Source organism: Peromyscus maniculatus, chromosome 7, assembly GCF_049852395.1.
Source record: "Peromyscus maniculatus bairdii isolate BWxNUB_F1_BW_parent chromosome 7, HU_Pman_BW_mat_3.1, whole genome shotgun sequence".
Classification (NCBI taxonomy): Eukaryota; Metazoa; Chordata; class Mammalia; order Rodentia; family Cricetidae; genus Peromyscus; species Peromyscus maniculatus.
In genome coordinates this window covers 61102351-61125168 of record NC_134858.1, presented here as the reverse complement: position 1 = coordinate 61125168, position 22818 = coordinate 61102351, and the positions used below count along the sequence as shown (strand labels likewise).

Sequence of the window (22818 nt, the reverse complement as noted above, 5' to 3'; positions counted from 1 at the left end):
CACTGACCTCTGGAGTGGGGCCGGCCACTCCTGTCTTGTACTGGACTGTTGCAAAGTCCCAACACCCTAGGCGGTGGAGAGGGACGGGCCTGAAACATTTCTGGCAATCTCGTAATTATGCACCTGTGAGAAGAGCTTTTGTTTTGCAAATTGTATCAAAGCTGCCCTTTGCAACTCCAGGCCCAGTAGCAAGACCTCAAAAACAAAAACAAAACAAAAACCTGGGTTTAAACCCTGGCTCTGTTCCTTGGGGTCATGCCTCCCAGGCAAATAGGGGCGTGGACTTCGAGGGAAGCAATTGGACTGTCTGGGTTGAAGACAGCAGTTAAGACCATCTTCCTTTCCAGTCTCTAGATAAGGGCTGGGAAGCCCAGTGGTAGGGGGGAGGCTACAGCCGCGGTCTAACAGGAGTGCAGGAACCGGCTTGTTAAGGTCCACTGGGCCTCAGGGATCCTCCTTTCAGGGAGGTGGAAGGAGAGGCCTCTGACGACAAGCTGTGGCTGCTGGTGGGGCATCCTCAGTGACAGAGCTGGGGGCCCCCTGAAGCTTCTGGGCTGACTTTGTGGGATTGGTCAGACCTCATAGGTCTTTGTAACTCCCACTGGCTCTTGGTTTGCAAATAACTTCTTTCTCATCACGGGAGGTGGTGGTGGGGTTTCCCACCGCTTAAAACAAGCATAGCTAACCTGATGGGAGGCGGCGACAGGGTAAAGAAGCCGAGGGCCTGCTGTACCGCCCCCAAACCCGTGGAAGGGACCCGTAGGCAGCCAGCCCTGAAATCTGCTAGTTGGGGGGAAAGCCCCAGGGCTACCCGAAGTCAGGTTCTCTTGGTGTCCCACCTAGGCTAACTTTGAATAAACTTCCCGAATCCTCCCGGCTTCGCTCCACTTTGTGTGTGCGAGTTCACCGCTCTGTAAACAAAGCTCTCTTGCTTGTTTGGCGTCGAATTTCAGTAACACCCTGTAATGTTAATTCTCCCCCTCCCCCAAAGATAAATCCTAAAGCGCCCCCATTCATTCCTTCAGGAATGCAACAGATGTCTTTGAGGCCCGTTTTCTGCAAAGAGCTTGGTTCACTAGGCCCAAGGGACCCCTGGCTCCAGCTATTGTTCAAGTTGTCACCGAGGTCTCTAACTCCACTTTTAAGTCTCCCTCTCCTCCTTCCCAATCCCTCCTCCGCAGTCTCGGGGCAGTCAGCCGGTCTGATCTCACCCAGCAGGAAAACAAAAACAAAACAAAAACAAAACACCAAACCAAAGCCAAACAGCCCGGGCCACTGAGCGAGATCAGTGCGCCCCAGCTTCCTGGGCTCGGAACTGAACCCCTCATCATGTCCGGGTCCTCTCCCGGGAGCAGCGAGCCCTAGGCGGCCCGCGCCTGTTCCCTCGGAGTCTAACCCTCTCTAGTCCCTGCAACTGCATCTGAGCGTCTTGAGGGCGGCGAGTCCCCAGGAGTCCCGTCCCGCGGCACTTGGCAGAGGTGACGGCCGCCGTGCCCGGTGGCCCACGTGGGCGCGCTTGGCGGCGCGGGGCGGGGAAGGCCGCGGGTCCTCCCCGGAGCAGGGCGCGGGGGAGGAGCGGGGAGCCCCGGCGACGAGGGGGCGGCGACAGCGCTGGGAAGGAGGCTGCACGCGGAGCTGCGTGAAACGTAGACTTGGGAGCGGGCGGGAGAGGAGCGGGGAGCGCGGCTGCACGGCCCTGGCCGGCCCTGCGAGGCGGCGATCGCAGGGGAGGCGGAGGAGAAGGAGGAGGAGGGCTGCAGAGGCGGAGGGATCTGCTCACCAGAGCCACCCAGGCCAGCAAAGTTTGGCTGGGGGTTGGACTTTCCTTCCCGGAGGCGGGCACCCAAACAGCTACCCCGTGCGGAAACCCAAACTTTCTACTGCCACTCCGAGTCTCGCGGCCGCCGCCTCCGCCCCGCGCGCCCGGGGCCTGCCCGTCAGTCCGTCGGTCCTCGTGGAGCTGCTCGGGCGCCGCCGTGCCCCGGATCCCCGCAGCTGCAGCGCCGCAGCCCCGGCCCGGACGCCGGGGCAAGTTCTCCAGAGTTAGACGCGAAGTTCGGGCGCGGCGCGGGCCGAGCTGCCCCTGTGCGCCCCCGGCGTCCCCAGTGCGCCCAGTCCCGCCGGGGGCGCCGGTGACCCTTCCGTGCCAGCCATGTCGTCCATCCTGCCCTTCACCCCCCCGATCGTGAAGCGCCTGCTGGGCTGGAAGAAGGGCGAGCAGAACGGGCAGGAGGAGAAGTGGTGCGAGAAGGCGGTCAAGAGCTTGGTGAAGAAGCTCAAGAAGACGGGGCAGCTGGACGAGCTGGAGAAGGCCATCACCACGCAGAACGTGAACACCAAGTGCATTACCATCCCCAGGTGGGGGCCCGGAGCGGCGGGGGGGGGCGCGCCGGCCCAGCCTCCTAGGGCGGCCGGGGTGGAGAGGGAGGGCGTGTGCGTGTGTGTGTGCGCGCGCGCTAGTGTAGGAGACAGGCAGTGGGTGGAGGGACCCCAAACAAAACCTTCGGATTTGCCCAGGTTCAGAGCCCAGGCTTCCATGTGGCACTCTGGCTTCCAGACCTCAAAGATCGCAGGCCGCCTCCGGGCAGCAGGGGTGCTGCTGAGCTTGGCCCCCCACTCTCCGGGCTTTGGGTTCCAAGTAGAGGCCCCGCTTTGTTCGGCTCTGCCGGCCGAGCCCCTCCTCCGCCGCCGCCTCCCGCCCCGCGCTCGTGGAGGTGGTGGCGTGTGTCCCTTTCTTTTCTTCAGCTCTGTTCCCCCACTTCTTTTCCTCGTCTACAGGAATGCAGTCGGTACAGCTGTGGGTGAGGAGCGGGAGCCGTTGATTGACAGATTCCTTCTTCGCTCTTTCTTTGCCTTGGGATTAGCATTTTTATCGAGTATTTTTAGATTTGGTTGTGCCAGCCTCCCGCCCCCTGTGCACGCATGCACGCACGCACTTAGTTGCAGAGCAAAGCACCGACTTTGAAGCGAGAGAAACAAGTGGCAGAAAGTAGGGGCATTCCCTGTTCCCACTCCTCCATTCCCTCTTCCCGCTCCACCCCTGCCTGGTTTACCTTCATTTTAATCGAGAGAGTTTGCCGGTGCCTAGAACCGAGCAGGCAGCTCCAGACAGACAACAAAACACCCCAGAGCTGGCCTCCCTCCGCCCCTGCATTCCTGTAGAGCCCTCTTTTCCCAAAACGCTTTGCCATCTGTCCTGACCTCCTTTATCCTTCCCATCGGGCTAGCGGAGTCCGGCGGGAGCTCACAGATGGCTGATGGAAGGGGTCAGTGACTTCACTCCTGGGGCCTCCCAGAGCATAGCCGCGCCTGGGAATTGGGGTGAGGGCACTTGAGCCTTTTGTCTCCACTTCTCAAGACACCTTTAAAGACTGATTCCAGAGGAGGGACAGGTGCGGATGTTGCGGTGTGTGTGTGTGTGTGTGTGTGTGTGTGTGTGTGTGTGTGTGTCCGTGTCCCAGGATGCAAAGGAATGCAGGCAGAGAGGCCTCCCAGGGCCTGAGCTAGAGAGGTCATCATCCTTCTGGGCCTCCATCCTTGGCCACCTGCTCAAGGCAGCTGGGTATGTGCTGCCAGCCCTGACAGTCATGCACAAAGCAACATCTGTCCACAGGAACCCAGGGTCAGCCTTCCCTAGAAATAAACACCACATATGGTGGGAATGCATGCTTAAAAAAAATAGTTTAAAAACAACAACAACCATCAGGCCCCCAAACCTGGGTGGGTGGATCCCATCAGTAAAGGGGGAGGGAAGGCAGTATGTTGTCTGGGAAGAATGCTTGGCGTGTGAGCCTCTGCCAGCTGGCTTTAGGGGAGGTGGTGTGGTGTGGTGGTCAGAGGCACCTGGGTTTTGGCTGCAGCTCTGGCTACTCATTCTTCATCCTTTTGACAAAGTGGAATGGTTGAGTCTCAGGTCTCTGTCAGATCCAGAGAAATGGCCTTTTCCTAACATGCCTGGGTGCAGACCGAATGCTTTATGTTTTGACACCCCCCCCCCCCGCCGTTGATATCAATTATGAAACAGCTGTGCAGAATGTTTCACAATTTACTAGGCACTGTCATATGGCCCGATGAAGTCCTGGAAGATGACAGAACTGGAAGACAGAAAAGGTAGCGAGGTCTAAACCGATCCTGACCTTGCTTCCCCCGCAGCCCTCCCCAGCCCTGGGCAGGTGAAGCAGAGTTCAGGCTCATCACCCCCACACCACCCCGGCCTTCTAGGACTAGGCATCTTCAGCCTGCACGCTCGTGGAAGATGGGGTGTGGAAGCAGGGTTTTGGTTTGCTGGTTCTTTGGTTGCACCCAGGGCTTCCTACATGTTAGTTAAGCCCTCGGCTCCTGGGCTCTCCTCCCAGCCCTGGGATTGTTTTCTTTTATCTTTTCTCATCTAGAGAGACCCAGTTGCTTGGGTGCATTCAGACAAAGGTGGATTTCCACCCCTGGATTTTGTGCCCACGCCTCTGGGTCACCCTGTCTCCCCTGGCAGCAGCTGCTGCTGTTTTGGCCAGGGGCAGAAAACTAAAGGCCACGTCTTGGGGAGGCGACTAGCTGGCTTCATGCTAGTGCTCTCCCGGTGTCTGCTAAGCCCCGGGCTTGCGTGATGCTTGTCACATTGCTGTCTTTGAGAACTGGGGCTTTGGAAAGTAGACAAAGGAAAGTGTGTGACTTAGTCACCCGCTTCGTGTGGGGCAGGAGGCGGGACACTGGGTGCTTCAGCACATTCTGTCAAATCTGGAGGCTGGCTTTGAGGACGCTCAGGCTGAGATGTGTAATGGACACATCTTGAGCAGCAGTGGCACCATTTGGCTCTGGTAGCTGTCGCCCGGCCACATGCCGGCTTGGTTCCCCCAGCTTCAGGCCATTTGAGTGATCAAGAGAGCCGGAGTGATACAAGCTTGCCACCACAGAGATGAGGTGTAGGAGTTGGATTTTACTCTCCAGAGGGGAGAGCAGGGCATCTCAGATCTGGCAGGGGTGGGCAGAGCCTGAGTGAGCTCCATGGCAGCCCACTCCCACCTGCTTGAGAGTCTGAAAGGAGCCACAGGTGTCCTCCTCTCCACTTCCTAAAAGCGAAAGTGAAGCTACTGGCCCTGAACATGCCTAAACCTCCTTTCCTACAGACAACAGCAGCGCGGGAGCTGCCGTGTGTGTGTGTGTGTGTGTGTGTGTGTGTGTGTGTGTGTGTGTGTGTGTGTTTGGTCCACGGCTCAGGTAGTTGTTTGACGCTGGACCAGGCTGAAGGTATTGCTGGTTAGAAAGGATCTTAGGCTTTCTTGCAACAGAGCACCCAAGTCCAGAGAAAATTCGAGAAGTGAAGAAGGTCTGACAGGAAGCATCTCCAACCTCTTTGTTCATTCCGTTTGTAGTGTGACCTCCTCCCAGGGCCCTCAGGAATGTTACTAGGCTACCTTCAACTGGTGGAAAGAGGAAAAAAATACTTTCACCTGTAACACAGCTTTCTCAGGCTACTGGGGACAAACACCAAGGCTGTAGATAATGCCCTGTAGGTCTCAGCACCTGGGGCCTCCAGCCTCTGTGTAAACCGTTGGCAGGGAGCCTGCTTCGAGCTGCCTGCAAGGCAGCCCATCAAGATAGGGTCTGCAGGACATTGGGGAGCTGACTAGAGGGCTGACCCAAGTGTCACTTAGTATTCTCAGATTGGAGGGAACTTTGAGCCTTGCTGCTTGGCCCCAGGGGCTAGATGTTTGGACCCGTACTTGGCACAGGCAGGGTTTTACTCTCCATTAGTGATCAGACATTCTAGGCTAGCTGTTTGTGTATTGGGTGATATTAACCAGACCAGTGGTCTCTGAGTCAATGTTAGAAGCTCTCCTGTGGAAGGATGATGCAGAGATACATTGGAGGAGATACTTTTGGAGAGTGGGGGGTGGGGTGGGGAAGATGCTTACTATAGATGCTTTAAATGTGAAGGCACAGCAGTAGAGTATTAAACAGTGACGGCCAACCTGCTTTCTCAGGGGAAGATAAACCTCACCTGCCCTGGAATTCAGGTCCCAGGCCTGCCTTGTTTTTATTGTATTAGTGTATTTTTTAAATGATTTGTTTATTTTATGTACATTGGTGTTTTAGTACCCTAGAACTGGAGTTACAGACAGTTGTGAGCCACCATGTGGATGCTGGGAGTTGAACCCGGGTCCTCTGGGAGAACAGTCCGTGCTCTTAACCGCTGAGCCATCTCTCCAGCCCCTAGTATTTGTGTGTGTGTGTGTGTGTGTGTGTGTGTGTGTGTGTGTGTGTTGCACATTTGGAAATCGGAGGACGGCTTGCAAGTTTGTTTTCTCCTTCCACTATGTGAGTTCCGGATCTGGAACTTAGGTCACTAGTCTTGGTGGCCGGCACCTTGACTGGCTGAGCCATCTACCAGCCCAGAACCTGCCTTTTGCCACCTGGATGGGTTTGGGACCACCAGGTTTCCAGCCCTCCTTGTCTGCACCTGTGAAATCGGGGTGAGATGAAAAATCGGAAGCGTTGGCACACATGCTGGGGAGATGTGTGTTTTGCCTTCTGTCCTTACCACTGATTGGTGTGGACTTACTCAATCACTTTCCAAGGGCCTTTTGAGATGGGCACAGGTACCTACGGAGCTCAGCATTCCTGCCTCAAGATACAGGCCTCTTAGAGTGACCAAGAGTTGCATAGTGCTCTGTGTTGGGAGCAGGGGTGTGTGTGTGTGTGTGTGTGTGTGTGTGTGTGTGTGTGTGTGTATTGGGGAGGTTGATTTGTGCTGGGAAACTGAAGGTCTGAGGAGTCTGGACTGACTGCAGGAAGCCCATGGAAACTTGGTCTTTTTCTTTATTATTATTAGCTCATATTTGTTGTATAAACTGGATTTCATTATGACATTTTCAGATCTTGCATTTTGCTCATATTTGCCTCCAATTCCCCTCCCTGATCTCCCATCCCCCACTGGTCTCCTTCTAGTCTCTCTTCTACTTTCATCTCTTACATATTAAAAAAAAACAAAAAACAAAAAACAAAACTCTAGATCCTGCCTGTGAGAGAAAGTGTACTATGTCTGTCTCTCTAGGATCCTGCCTGTGAGAGAAAGTGTACTATGTCTGTCTCTCTAGGATCCTGCCTGTGAGAGAAAGTGTACTATGTCTATCTCTTTCAGTCTGGTTTTTGCTTAACATTGTGATCTCTAGTTCTACCCATTTTCCTTGAAACAACATTCTCTCTCTCTCTCTCTCTCTCTCTCTCTCTCTCTCTCTCTCTCTCTCTCTCTCTCTCTCTCTCTGTGTGTGTGTGTGTGTTGGAACCTGAGGCCCTGTGTCTTGAATGAACACCTTTATCTTCTGTTTACCAAGCAGACAGGTGTTGTGAGTCTCTTACCTGTCACTTCCACAGAAGGGCTTGTGAGCTGAATGCTGCCCAAGACTCAACTAGGAAATGTTTTCTCTTTGAAGTAAAAGGAAACTTAGTGTTGCCAACCTGAAATTCAGGTTTCTGTGGGAGCAGGGACTCCAGCATGTGACTGTGGGTACTTAGCCTTTCCTTTGGGTACAACTTGGCTTTTCATGTCCCTAAATGACGTGCTTGGGAAAAAAAATCCCATGAACCCCAGTTTCTGAAAAGACATTGGAACTTTTAATAAGAAGTCTTTGCAAGGATATAAACACTTTAAAACTGCCTTGTTTATTTATGTGCATGTGTATATATGCATGTGAGTGCAGTGTCCATGGAGACCAGAAGGGGGCGTCACCCACCAGATGGAGTTACAGGCAATTGTAAGCCATCCAACCTGCTGCTGGGAGCCCCAACTCCTGTCTTTTCTTTTAACCACCTAGCCATCTTTCCAGCCTCTGAAAAGGTTTAGTTTGCTTTCTGCTTGTGTGTGACTGAGGGTGCCTGCACACCATAGTTCATGTGTGAAGGTCAGAGGACAACTTCTGGGAGGTAGTTCTCTCCTTCTACCAGGGCTTCCAGACATTGAACTCAGGTCATCAGATGCAAGAGAGTTTACCTGCTGAGCCATCTTGAAGGCCCTGGACATAAACATTTAAATGACCATTTTCATGATAGAAAAAAAAAAGTGGATGGATGCAGCCATCATTTAGTTTTGATGAGAAATGCAAGAAGTTGATGAAAATGGAGAGAATTAGGTTTGAGCTTATCACATCGGGAATCTAATTAAAATGAGTTTCTGAAAAATAAATATTGGCTTAATAATGTAAATTTGTGATTGCTGCTGTATTATAATGGAAGTAAAACTAACACAATTTAATGGACTGAATGACTATTAATTTCTAGTCATTAATTTATTAGGAGATTTTAATGCTCTTTGGTACTCTATGGAGCCATTATTCTTAGTGTGGCCCTTGGTGGAGTAAATGGGATTGGGCAGGGCTTGCTCGTTTGAAATGAAACTTTATTTTGTTATGGTATTTCCCCAAGGTCTTCATCTACAAGTCCCCTCTTAGAATCAGATTTGCTGATTCTAAGGTGGAAAGCAACAGAGTCATGAATAGCTAGTTAACTTCTGCTCTTGTCTCCTCTGCTGTACTGATCTATTAGCTACCTTTTTTGTTATTGTGCAAAAATTCCTCCACAGCAGCAGCGTACAGGAGGAAGGACTTCTTCTGACTTGCAGTTTCAGGGGGCAGTTCATCATGGTGGGAAGGCCATGGGAGCAGGAGCTCGGAGTGGCTGGTCACATGGCATCCACAGTCAGGAAGCAGAGAGGGCTGATTGCTGGTGCCCGACTCCATTTCTCCTTTTTATTTAGTCCAGAACCCCCGCTGCCCACAGTTACAGTGGTCCTCTCACCTCAGTGAACCCAACTGAGAAATTCCCTTATGGACACACCCAGAGGTTTGTTTCCGTGGTGACTCTAAATCTCATCAACTTGACAATCAAGATTAACTATGACAGCTGATTAAACACCAAAACAAGAAAATGGCCCCACTTGTTTTCCCTGGTCCGTGTCTGATGGTGGTGTTTAGCTGGTTAGAAGGTAAGCTCACGGGGTAGGACATGGGAGGAGGCATCCTGCTATGTGTGTGGGGGTGTATGGAAGAACCCGAAGCTGGTGTATGTTGGAGGGGTCCAGCTTTTCCCCACAGTAGTTCCTAGAAACAGTAGTAAGTTGCCATGGGGATCTTTATTTATGTATTTGTGTGGGGTACCCACGTGCCATGCATGCATGGGTAGATCAGAGGACAGTTGTGGGAATCAGTTGTTTCCTTTTACCAACTCGGGTTGTCAGGCTTGGTGACAAATGCCTTTGCTCCCTGAGGTCTCTCCCTAGTCCAGGAGTGTGGTTTCTAGAACAAAGAAGATTCTAGAAGGCCTTGTCCAGTTTATTCTGTTTTCTTTCCGTGCACCTGCCAGGTGCTCATTCCCTGCACTGGGGACAGGCACATGACAAGGAAGAAGGCCAGCTCCTTTCCTGCCCTCTGCAGCTTCCCATCCGCCAGCTGGTTAAACATGGCTTCTTGGGAGTTGTAAGACTGTTGTGTGTGTTTTTTTTTTTTTTTTTTTTTTTGGTTTTTCGAGACAGGGTTTCTCTGAGTAGCTTTGCGCCTTTCCTGGAGCTCACTTGGTAGCCCAGGCTGGCCTCGAACTCACAGAGATCCGCCTGGCTCTGCCTCCCGAGTGCTGGGATTAAAGGCGTGCGCCACCACCGCCCGGCTTTAACACCACTGTTTTTTTGTTTTTTAATATTTTTATTTATTATGTATATACAGCACTCTGTCTGTACATCTGCCTGCAGGCCAGAAGAGGGCACCAGATCTTACTACACATGGTTGTGAGCCACCATGTGGTTGCTGGGAATTGAACTCAGGACCCTTGGAAGAACAGCCAGTGCTCGTAACCGCTAAGCCATCTCTCCAGCTGTTGTGTGTGTTTATCTCTAGCTAATTTGTAAATAGTGTTTGCTTGGTGCCAAGAAACCAGTCCCCTCAAACTCTGAAATGTAGTAACTCCTAACAAAGCTGACTCTGTGTGTGTGTGTGTGTGTGTGTGTGTGTGTGTGTGTGTGTGTGTGTAGAGAGAGAGCGCACACATTATTCTGTGTTGACTTAATTAACAGTGTGAGAAATAACATATCTTCAGGACAAGTGCCTCTGTCCGCTGTGGTGGATCTGAGGCCCCCGCTGCAACCAGCTGCCTGCCACAGTAGCACACTGCTACACAATGTTTTGACAGAGAGACTCAGTTTAAATTGAGAACACAGTAGAAGCCTGATAATTAAGAAGTTCGGCTAATTCCGGACCAGGATAAAAGTTTGGTTCGCAGGCTACATAAATGCTATCAAAGAAAACTTAATGCACCTGGTCACAGGTTGTTTGGGAAGCGGGCATGAGGGGCATGGAGGGCATGGATGGTTCTAGACCTCTCTCTTGTTTCTGCATTTGCTGTGTTACCTGGGAGCAGGTTACTTACTTTCTCTGGGTCTCGGGTGTTCTCAGCTGGCAGATTGTCTAGTAGGCAAGCTCTAGTGGAGGGTTCTCAGGACTCTGATTTGATTTTCGTGTAAGCACTCTACGAGTTTCTGAAGATATTTTCAAATTGTATTGTCTTTATTTTGTGTGTGCCATAGGTGCCGAAGTAGAGGTCAGAGGACCACTTGTCTGTTCTCTTCTACCGTGTGGATCCCTGAAGGATTGAACTAGGCCGTCACGCTTGGTGGCATGCACCAGTTACCCACCTGGCCGTCTCATTAGTCCTGTTTTAGAAGTTTTTTTTTTTTTTTTTTGGGGGGGGGGAGGAGCATACAACTAGTTCATTAATTGAATCATGAATCTTCTTTATTATTCCAAGACTGTATCGGTCCAGTGCCAATTAACTTATAAAAGTGAAAAACAGTTCTATAATTCATTCTTTAATTCTGGTTATTTTTCCCCTTGCCTTTCCTTCTTCTTTGCCACTGGGGTCTAAATTGCTAAATATGAACTACAAAGGCATGTAAAAATACCCCACACTAGCGTGAAGCCGGGAGATTGTGGTCTTCAGATGCAGTGAGCGGTTTGCCTGCCTTTGTTGCTATTTTTGGCTATTCTTGGAGCAGGAAGTTGACTTAAACTAATGACCACAGATGCCTAAAAATGGTTAACTATGAGAGGTGGGCATTCTAGAAGATACCTGTGGAAATGTTTGCTCATGGCAGCGTTTACCCAGGAAGCGCCCTTTGTTTATTTTCAAATGTCTGTACAAAGACAGATACTACCCCCCATTGCGTGAGCATGGGGAGCAGGGAGGGAACAAATGTGAACCCCATCTAGGAAATGGAAAATGAGGGTTTTTTTTTTTTGAGTTGGTTCTTTTTCTGTGTCCCAAGGCTTTCCCTGCTCACATCTGGCAAGTTCTCTGTGCTCTGCTGGGCGTTTGTTTGGGGTGAGTACTGTTTAGAAAGCAGCATACAGGTTTGCCTTGGAAACCAGAGTTAGCCATCTGATTGCTCTCTCTGCCAAGCTTTGAATCGCCCATCGCCAAGTCAGTTGTAGCTCAGAGGGGCCCCTGTTTTGTGTGTGTGTGTGTGTGTGTGTGTGTGTTTTAAAGCTTTTGATAATAGTAATGCTTTTTGGGTGTGTGTTTTTTAAAGGTCTGTTTTGACACTGTCACAGCTTAAAAATGCCAAAAGGCATTTTTTCCTTAAAAAATCACCTCTGGGCTGAGCCCAAATGTGGAGTAATGGATCCAGAAAGAGCTCTCTTTTCTTTCCTTTTCTGTCTGTCTGTCTGTTACTTCTCCCCCAACCTCACTCCCCACCCCCGCCCCAGTTACAGAGTGCTGAGGCTGAACACTGGATCTCTCTCTGTGCTCCAAAGCCTCTCCAGTATAAACTCTTCTTGGCCTGGCTCTGACTCGAGATGCGCTGCGCCTCTCCAAGCATGTGCCGTTGTGGCCAGTTCTCTGATCCCCTGTGCGTCTGTCTCATACCACTTGTGGAGCAGGAGAGGAAGCCAGGACGCTAAAACTTAGCAGAGAAGAGGACAGCATAGAACCTAGCAGCCTTGAACATACCTGCTTCAGCTTTCCCATGTGACAGATGGGAACAGGACCACCACCAACCTCTCATAAAATAATGTACTAAGATAAAATGGGGCAAAGTACCCAGCCCATGGGTGTGGCTCGCCGAGTATAGTAAGTGCTCAGTAAATGCTCTTTTCCTTCCTTCCTTCCTTCCTTCCTTCCTTCCTTCCTTCCTTCCTTCCTTCCTTCTTTCTTTCTTTCATTCTTTCTTTCTTTCTTGTTTTTCGAGATAGGGTCTCTCTGTGTAGCTTTGCGCCTTTCCTGGAACTCACTCTGTAGCCCAGGCTGGCCTTGAACTCACAGAGATGCACCTGCCTCTGCCTCCCAAGTGCTGGGATTAAAAGCCGTGCACCACCACTGCCGCCAGGCCTGTTCTCTTTCTTGTTATCGAAGGAAATTTGATGATCCCTGGTCTCAGAGCTCACCATCTGAAGAACGGTAATTCATGTAAGGGAGGAACCTGTTTCCGATGCCTGTACCCAAGTGCCACGCTGTGCCACTTGTGGGCTTAGGCCTTGGTGTAGACTATTAGAAAAGTAGCTGATGTTCTTCAGGGACCCTCTCCTCCCCTCCCCCTCCTCTATGGTGGTTTAAAACATTGTTTGGCTGACTAAAAATAATAGCGTTAAAACAAACTTGGATGAATCAGTGCTCCTGGGTGGGGGATGGGTGAGATCCCCAAGCAGAGCCCTGTGACTCACACGCCTGTCACTGATAGCTGCCTGTAAGTGCGTGATGTTTATTGTTGCTGGTGTTTTCTTGGGGCAGGGTTGGAATGCTGTCCTCCTGAAATTTCACCTCAGCAGCTGGCTTGACTGTTACCAGAAGCTCACGGCTCCAGAATGGCCTGGCCATGGGCCATGGGGCCTTTGGCTGCATCTGGAGCCGTGGAGAAGGAGCTCATGCTTAGGGAACCAGGTTCAGCCCTCATGTCGGCCGGGCTCCTCTTCATGGGACAGAGCAAATGCAGGACCAAGGGACAGGCTTGTGTCTTGTCTGCACCTGCTCTTCCCGGTCCATCATCTAAGGGCAGATCGACCCCAGACGGCAGGGGCTTAGGGGCACAGACAGAGGAGATGAGGTACAAGGGGACTAGGTAAAGAATTGCCTAGAATGTGAAACGTGGCATGGAACAGAACCACGGAGTATGAGGCCCCTGAAGTGTAGGATGTCTCTGGGGGGACCCAGGGCTGGCTTTCCTGGGTCTCCACATTGTGAATCAAAGTATCAGAGAATTCTAAATTCATACCTGGGCTTGTGGGTTATTTCCCAAGGTTGGGTGGCTTGGATATTCTAGTCTAGTTTGTTCTTTGTGCTGTCTCTTTGGAACGTGCCATAGGGCAGGCAGGCTCTGCTACCCACCCACCTGTGTTAGCAGCAGGCCTGTTATAGCACCATGTGCTCAGTACAGTGGCCCTAGGTAGGCCCAGCCCGCCGTAACAAGGACTGGATTGTGGAGAAATCTCAGGAATTGATTTTCTTTCCTGGAACCCAGGCTGAGGTGGGTGAAATGCTGCCCACTGCACTGGCTGGCTGCAGAGGGAACGGGGAGCCTGGCCCCTGCTTGTGCATTTAATTTTGGAGCACTGACTTCGTGTTGGGCCTCACAGGTCACAGAAATGAAGTCCTGTCTGTGAACTGTCCAGAGGCAAAAAGGGACATCAGGACCAGTAAAACTACAAAGGGCCCTTGAGGGAGACAGTCTGGTTAAGGCCACAGAGTGCCACTTAGGAGCCCAGAGGGAGAGCAGCTGTCCTGTGAGCACCGGAAGGTCTCACAGAAGAGGTAACGCTCAGCTGGGCCTTTATGGATGCCTGTTGGGGTAGGAGGGAACATGGAGTACAGGCCAGACAGTGTCCAGAGGGCTAGTGTCTGGGAAAGGCAGGGCAGCTCAGGGTGGCTAGAGCAAGGAAATGGGAGTGGCCAGAGGAGCTGGAAAGGATGGTGCCAAGCGCTTGGGTCAGCCAAGCTCGGCGGTGTCTGGGCCCTGGAAGCGTCCGGATTTTAAAGCAGAGGAGTGGTGTGTGTCGAAAGCCAGTGCTTGCCTCTTTCCCTTCTCAGGCCTCGAGGCCAGTAACAGCAGGTTTGCTGCCCTGGTTATCCAGGTCAGAGACATAATCCACACACCGCCATGTGGACAGCTCTAGGCTATGTCTGGAGCAGGTTGAAATAGTGTTTTGCCCGTCAGTAGCAAAGACGCCTTGTTCAGCCAGGAGGCTCCAGAGTGAGTGTTCTTCAGGTAATCAGCCATGACTCATGTCATGGATTCCTTGGGAAATGAGGGGGAATGTTTCTGGGTTCTGTGGATGCCCAGTCTCCCTAAACAAAGTCTGTAAGACAGGATCCTGACCCCTCTGGGTCTCCCTAGGCCCGGTATGTAGCCTCTATGCTGACTGCCTCTGGCCAGTGTACCACATTTTAATGGCTGTCTGGTCCAGGTTTCTGATTCCAGAGCACACGGCAGCCAGCCGGCAGAGCTGTACTCTCCAGTCGACTCCGGATGTTATCAGTGAATCAGAAACAGGTTTTGTCTCTTAATGAGCGTGTCAGGTAAGTCAGGCTTGGTGGTGCACATTCACACTGCCGGTACCCAGGAGACCCAGGCAGGGGATTGTACGCTCCAGGACAACCCGAACTACAGAGTAAGACCCTGGCTTTTAAAGAAAAAAAAAAAGTAAGGGAAGGGGGTCGGGGGGTCTGCTGGAGATGCTTGCTGCCAAGACTCATGACCTGAATTCGATCCCTGGAACCCACATGGTGGAGGGAGAGAACATTTACTGGTTGTCCTCTGACCTCTACATCTGGGCCTGCGCGCACGCACACACACACACACACACACACACACACACACACACACACACACACAAAATAAATACATTAAGAAAACAAAAAACAAGAGAGCAAAATACTTGTGTAAACGAGTGTTTCCCTTTATCACTAAGAAAAACCAGAAATCCCATCCCCTATCCGGACAGCACCTATAATTTACCTTATCTGTTGAGAGTTCCTTGCTATTGTGGCTAATCTGAGTTGATAGGTTTTGTCTTTTTTAGATAAGCTTTTGTGTCCCTGAACTTTTTTTTTTCTTTTCTCTTTTGAGTGTGTGACATTGCTAGAAATCTAGGTGAGACCCGAGCAACCCTTGAGAGTGTGGTGCCCTGAGTTCGAATCTCAGATTGTCCATATAAGGTACACATGCCTCCCTGTCCTCGGGAGTAGAGAGGGACAGTGACTCTGTCATGGGCACATTCATGGACTCTGTGGAGCTGTTTGCAAGAAATAACATGTCAGGCTGTGTCACCCGCCTCCACTTGATGATGCACAGTGTTTCAGGTGTCCAAGTTCACACCCAGGTTCTGATGGGGACCTCAGGGAACCATGGACAGACAGCACGCACATTAATAGGAATCTAAACTCAGGGCCTGTGGGCACCTATGCCTTTGTCCTAGAGAGCAGCCGAGCTGTCCATCTCGTTCCTGTGAGGAGATGGTTGGCTTGGCAGTGCAGACCTCTGGCACGTCCTGAGTCTTCCCGTGAGGTGATTCTGTTGTGTGGTGTGTGGGCAGAGTTCAGACTACAGGCTGGATGGCAGTGTGAGGCGTGGCCAGTTGCTCTGTTGGTTTGCTGCAGCACTCTGGATAGGTGAGCTGTGGTGTTCACAGAGGGGTGGCTGGAGGCCTAGAGGGTCAGTGGCAGGATTTGGAGTTCGGGTGCCGGAGGCTTGCCCCCTTGGGACTGCCATTTTCTTATAGCTGCATTAGGGAAGACAGGTTCATTTCAACTCAGGGTTTGTCTAGAGGGTGTGGTCCACCGTGAAGGAAAAGATAGGGTGGCATGAGCAGCTTGGTCTGTGGTGGTAGGAGCTTGCAGCTCGGCTTGTTGATGCCTTGGCGAACCAGGAAGCATGGTGTGGGACAGAAGCTCGGCCAGGCCGTTGTCCTCAAAGGCCCACCCTGCGGTGAACTAACTCTACCAGCCAGGTCTACAACCTCCCCATGCCGCATCCCTAGCTGAGGGAAAGAGCAGGGGTCCAGACACAGGAGTCTGTGGGGACATTGCAGATCCAGGTAGTCTCTCTGCTGCTGTCTGCCCTCTGCCCCATGGCCACCAAAGAGGAACATCATTTGCATCCTGATAGGAAAAGCCATGAGATTAGCATTGTTCTCAAATCAGAAAATTAAGGCCGGAGTCCTTAAGAAATCTGTTTATGTCTCAAGAAAAGGGATGAGCAGAAAATGGTTTTATGCTTCCTTCTAGAATTGAGGTGGTACATTAAACCACTTTGGATATATATATATATTGAGACAGGGTTTTCTCCATGTAGTTTTGGTGCCTGTCCTGGATTGCGTTCTGTAGACCAGGCTGGCTTCGAACTCACTGAGATCCACCTGCCTCTGCCTCTTGAGTGCTGGGATTAAAGGCATGCGCCACTGCCGCCTGGCTTTTTTTTTTTTTATGATTTAAAATTTTTTGTTGTATGTGTATAGGTGTTTTGCCTGCATGAGTGTCTGTCTATCAAATACATGGCTGGTGCCTGCAGGTCAGAAGAGGGCATCAGATCCCCTGGAACTGGAGTTACAGGTGGTTGTGGGCCACCCGTGTGGGTGCTGGGAACTGAACCAGTGTCCTCTGCAAGAGCAGCAAGTGCTCTTAACAGCTGAGCCATCTCTTTGGGCCCTTCTGGGTATTTCCGAGAGCACACTGTGGTTATGCCATTAATAATTACAGCCAGATAGCGGTTAGATGTGAGTGAGTGGTCATCCTGAGTCACTCTTCTCTGCACCAGCGACTGTGGAGAATCGTACCAGCCGGTTCCCATGCTATTGCCCAGAGTGACTCCGTGAAGTAGTCATGTGCAGCCTGGGGAAAGGGACCGGCCTAAGGTTCTGAAGTGAGTTGGCAACACAGTATTATAAAGCAGGCCCAGACCCTAGCCTGTGGGTGAGGTCAGTGCCCAGGCGGGGCTGGCTGAGTTAGGGGGATACCTCCTGGGGTGATGCTGAATGGATGGAGGCAAGTGGAGGAAACGGTGGGGTTCGGGGATCATACAGGGGTCAGAAGTAGGGGTGTCTTACCAGGCCCTTTGTAGACCCAGGGCTTTTTTGCTGTTTGTGATATTTAGTGGCCTGGAGCAGGAGTGGTCTTACGGGAGGGAACACAGGGCACCCCGGCTCCGTTTTAGCTGAGCCTCAGAAGTGTTTCTTGGCTGGGACTGGTGGAAGTGTAGCGGCTCATCCTTCCGCTACGGAATTTTGGAAGGTGCCGAGGAAGGAATTAAAAATGACACCAAGCGTGCCTTTTCTTTCTCTTTGTGTTAAATACACGCACCGTGCCAGGCTTGCGGAGCAGGCGCGTGGCCAGCGGGGTACTGCAGAGGACATGCAGGAGGAAAGCACGGCTTCCCTCCTCCCTTCTCCTCTTCCTCCTCCTTTCTCTTCCCCCTCCTCCTCTCCCCTTCCACCTCAGCGTTTGTCTAAAGCTCATCTTCCTCCCGGGAGCCTAGGGAGAGCCTCGAGCTCTCTCAACTCGTCAACTGTTGCCACAGGCAAGGCCCTGACTTCTAAGCCCTGACTTCGGAATGCAGCTGAGGGGACGGGGTGACGGGGGGGGGGGGGGGGGGGGGGGACGGGGACGACGACGGGGGGGGGGACAGTAATAGGAGGAGAGAAGAGCAAGATAGCAGTGCTTGCTTGGAGCGAGTTCTGGGGTGCCCGTTGTCTGCCTCAGTGGCTCTGCGGCATCTCATCGATGTCAACGGTTTGGATTCCCCCCTCGGTCACCTGCAGACAGGTCTGTGGAGTGAGTATAGGTACAGAATACAGTATAGTGGTTACGTATATCCTGGCTCATTGGGGAACTAGCACAGGGACAGAGCCCTTGATGAGGAGGCTACACTGATTCGGGAATCTTAAGCCGAGGCCCTTGGCCCTTGTGCCTAGACCCTTCAGTGAGTCCAGGGCCCCTGCTCCCTCTGGCCCATCCCCGCCTCGGCAGTGCAGCCAGGCCTGCTGTATCTGGGTGCTCTCGGCTGAAGCTATCCTGGACCCTGGTGAACAGCTTCTGCAGTCCAGTGCCTCGTGGTCTCCTCCACACCGCTGTGAGGCTCAGTCCTCAGGTGGAGCTGCCTTTGGCTTCCCACCTTGCCATCCCGCTCGTTGGCCTTCAATCGCATCCTCTTGTGGTTGGTTCACAGATGGACACAGCTGTTGAGAACATGATTTTCCTTAAACATGTTCAGCCCCAGGGGCCTCTATCCTGGAAAGAATCCAGATGTGCCATGAAGCCTCTGCCACATTACATGCAGTCAAGGACAGAAAGAGTGGATTGTCAGCAAGCACCTTGGACCCACTAGGGTACTTAGTGTGGCACTAGGTACTTTATTTATTTATTTTTTTTTTGAGACAGGTTTCTCTGTGTAACTGCCCTGGAGGTCCTGGAACTTGCTTTGTAGACCAGGCTGAACTTGAACTCACAGAGATCCACCTGCCTCTACCTCCCGAGCGCTGGAATTAAAGGCGTGTGCCACCACTCCAGTCCCACTAAGTACTTCTTTTTAAACTAATTTATTTTTATTTTATGTGCATTGGTGTTTTGCTTGCAGGCATGTCTGTGTGAAGGTGTCAGCTCGTGGAGTTACAGACAGTTATGAGCTGCCATGTGGGTGCTGGGAACTTAACTCCAGTCCAGTGAGAGAACAGCCAGTGCTCTCAACCCCTGACCCATCTCTCCAGCCCCCCACTAGGTACTTCTTAATTAAAATCTGTTGACTCTTAGTCTCCTTGAGTGAGACTCCCAGGCTCATATGGTGTGTGTCTGCTTCCTGTGGCCAGCACGGGAAAGAACTCATGTGCTTGGTCCCATCTCCTATTCTTACAGTCAAGGCAGAGATGCACTCAGGGACTCAGAGCACCTAGAAGGCAGCTGATGGCATCCTGAGCGGATTGACAGCTTCAGTTGGGTCTTAGGGAGACAGAAGGGCAGACCAGAGGAAACTCTCAGGGCCTCCGAGTACTGTGCCCAAGGGCTATGTTTTTTTTGTGACCCAAAGCCAGGTCCCCTAAGGCAGTTCAGATATCTGTCTTCACCTGTTGCTCAGCATCTCTTTCTCCTCTGAGCAGAGATAAAGCCTGCCTTTGTATTTGCAGTGGGGGCAGGTACCAGAGCCAGGGCTCCTTCCCCGGGGAGGGAGTTGTCTAAAGATTCCCAAGGGAGTCCCGCTTAGGAGTCGGCACTGAGTTTCATGTTCTAAGCTAGCTGTATCCCACTTGCCTCCATCTGCTCTGTACCATCTCCTGAAAGCATACCCTTGGAGACAGAGAACTGTAAACGATGCACTGGTTAAAGCAGAGCCCGGCCGGTCGCTCCTGGCCTCTCCCATATCCTGGTGGAGCCCTCTGTAGATGCAGAATGTCCCCGGTCTTTTCACAGCGGAGATGGTCTTTAGGTCAGCTGGCTGTCTTGGTCCAGTTCATTGCACACAGCCTGTCCCTGTCCCTAGCCCTCACCTTTTATTTTCCTGTTGATCTAGGAGTTGTGATAAGGAGGGACCCCAGGGAGCAATTTAAGCTAATTCAAAATGTTTCAAGTTTGCCTCTTTTTCTTGCTTGACTGAGTTACTGTTTGGCATGCTCTCTCTCCCTCTCTCCCTTCTCTCCCTCTTCCCTTCTTCCTCCCCCTCCCTCCCCCTCCCTCCCCTTTCCTCCCCCTCCCTCTTGTGTGTATGTGTGCAGCTGTGAGTGAGTACTATACTCCTGCTCTGTGTGTGTGCCTGTGGAGGCTGGAGGCTGGTGTCTTCCTCTATTGCTCATTACCTTATTTTTTTAAGACCCTGGGTCTCTCACTGGCCCTGGACTTCACCTGTTCCCTAGATTGACTGACCAGTGAGCCTACCCCACCCTCCAAGATCCCCCCATTTCTACCTCCCAGCACTGGGATTATAGGTGTGCCACTGTGCCCTTCATGTGGATGTTGGGGATTTGAACTCGGGTCCTCATGCTGACCCAACACATATTTCTTCTACGGAGCCATTTCTCTAGTCCCTTGGGTTGTTAAAAGTTAACCATCACTGATCCCATAAATGGGGGTTGCTCGGGTGGAGGACAGGAGGCAAGTTGTCCCACTGCAGAGTCCAACATGGAGATGATCCCTTGAATACGGGCCTGGGACCCTAATAGCTACATTCTATGAACATTCTCAAGCTGCCGAGAGCAGTGGCCAGGTGCACATGGCGGTGAAGCCCAGCTCGGTTGTCCCACTGTGAGACAGGTTTTGTTTCGTAAGCCCTGGTTCTGACGTGGCTGATGCAGGTTTACCACACACACAGGTTTACCCTGGCATATGAGGAGCTGTGCCCGGGGCCCCCAGCCCTTGATGTAACCACGCTGTGGACCATCAGCTTCAGATGCTTACTGTTGCCCTGTTGAGGAGCAGGAGGTATCGTTGTAGGCGCATGTCTCTTGTGGGCCACACAGTTGCCTTCTGGGGTTCATGTGGGAAGTGGTTACAGCAGAAGATGGAATCACACTGTTCCCAGAAGGGCTTTGCTCCAGAGATCTTTTTGAATGTCATCCTTTGCCCCCCCCCGCCCCCCCTTTTTTTTTCTATCTGCTTTAATTTCAGTGATGGGAAAAAAATGGAACCATCTGCTGGCATCATCCTGCCCAGCTGGGCTGAGTCAGAATCCTAACTCACACTTCTCTCTCTGGGTTTCATTTGTGACCACGGTGGGGATGACTTCCAGGCCTGCAGTTCTCCAGAGCTCCAGGGCCTCAGCTCCGGCTGCTGTCTTGGCATCCCTCTCCAAACATCTGTGCAACACCTGAAGCCGAGTGGGTACTGTGTCTCTGTCCTCCACCTGCTGGGGTCTCCACTGTCACGGGAGCCCCCACGTCCAACTAAGCATGAAGATCGTGAAGAGACGCAAGGAAATGCCAAGGGCCTGTGTGACATCTGGGGGTGATGGCTCACACCTGTGAGTCCAGCACTGGTGGTGGAGGCAGGAGGATCAGAGTCATCCATAGTGACCGAGCAAGTTGGAGGCCCCATGAGATCTTGCTTCAAGCCGAGTGAAAACAGGACCTGCAACTCTAGTGTCATGCTTCTCTGGTGATGTTGACGTCCCTTGACCACTCCTGCTGGTGGACATTGACTCTGTAACCCTGGGAAGGCCACCTTGACATCCTGCCTGCTGCTCTTCTCAGTTACAGAATGACAAGCTTGAAGAGAGACTCTGAGGAGGTCCATGGCCGTCCTGTTATTGGACAGCTCCTCTCTGAGTCCTGCCTGGCTCCTTGCCTTTCTCTGTACATGGAGATGAGTGAATGTAGGTTTTCATCAATTCCCCACTTCCAGAGGCAGCCCATTCCTTAATAGCCTTATTTGACTGTATCATAGCCATTCTTTATTATATTATTTTCCAGTCTGCTATCATCAGTGGTGTTGGGGGAGGTGCCTGGGAACGGCAGATATACGAGTGAGTTGGAAAGCCATTGTCTTAGGGTTTCTATTGCTGTGATAAAACACCATAACCAAAAGCAAGTTGGGGAGGAAAGGGTTCATTTCAGCTTACACTTCCCTGTCACAGTCTGTCACTGAGGCACATCAGAGCAGAACTCAAGGCAGGAACCTGGATGTAGGAGCTGATGCAGAGGCCCAGAGACCACCAGTGAGCTGCTGTACCCCCCTCCCCCCGCCACCAATCATCAATCAAGAAAATGCACCACCAGCTTGCCCACCAGCCTAGAGGGAACATTTTCTCAATTGAGGTTCCCTCCTCCAGAATGAATCTAGCTTTTGTCAAATGGACATAAAAAACGAACCCGCACATCCATAAACACCTTGCCTTCCCAGAACCACCCATGGGGAAGTGAAGCCTCACCTGGGCATCCATGCCAGGCTAGGAGAAACCAGGCCACAAACTAAGAGGAATTTGTGTTGAGCTCCGAGCCCGGGGTTTCCTGTGCTTCAAGGCTCAAGCTGTTGCAGCAGCTGCCCTGGCGTAAAAAACAGGAAGGAAGGGGACCGAGTTCGCAGGTCGGTTAGAGAATCTGAAACCAGCAGTCAGCTTTCTCTCATCCCTGAGAGGCCGGACTCCACCGCTGGCTTCGGTCTCTTGGTATGGCCGCAGCGTCACAGAGCACCCTTTCAAACCTGACTTCCACCCATCTGCCAATGGCTTTTCCTGGTGACCTCGGCCAGCCACAGGGCCACGTCTGAGGACTCGGGGTGGTAACAGCAGTTTCAGGGGGTGCAGTGCCTTTGCCCTCAGGCATTTTCAGTGAGGGAGATGGAGCCTTTGGATTAGGCAGCCGGAGGGTGACCTCGAAAGACATCCAGGCAGTACACAACCGACCGGTCCCTTATGCTATTTTGCCCCTTTGTGATATTTGGGACAGAGACTTAGAGACCTGACTCTTGTGTAGCGGCTTTGTGACCCTGGCTGAGTCACTTGGCTACCCCAACTGAAGGCGTAGGGCTTTCAGGTTTCCTCTGCCTTCAAGGTCAAATTCTTGTACTTGCATTCAAAGAAATGACGCTTATTCATTCGGAGAGTTTCAGAATCACAATATAATCTCCCTGGGCCTAGAAATTGGGGCCCGTAGTTGAAGACAGGATGGAAAGAAGTTTGGGGTTCAAAGTATTGATTGTGTGGTGTTGAGACTCTGGGTTCCTTGTGACTCACACTTGGTAGTTTGGACCACTGGAAGTTTTTGTTTGATTTTTATTTTTTGCCTTGGCTGCTGCTGTAGTAATTACTGTCTTGTCGCTGAGATGAGATGCTTGGCAAGAAGCAATGCAAGGAAAGCGGGGTCTGTTCTGCTT

The 22818-nt window shown here is 51.8% G+C and overlaps 1 protein-coding gene across 2 annotated transcripts in view; it reads left to right on the top strand.

The window, feature by feature from the left end:
* The first annotated feature begins 1646 nt into the window (after positions 1-1646).
* The window catches only part of Smad3 (SMAD family member 3), a 120149-nt gene continuing 98977 nt past the window's right edge, over positions 1647-22818 (top strand). The window contains exon 1 of one of the 2 annotated variants that reach the window (XM_006971435.4): positions 1647-2358. In XM_006971435.4, the coding sequence (XP_006971497.1) occupies positions 2153-2358 (206 nt within the window). In that variant the 5' untranslated portion in view covers positions 1647-2152. The remainder of the gene's footprint in view (positions 2359-22818) is intronic. The other variant, XM_076576484.1, reaches the window with a different exon arrangement.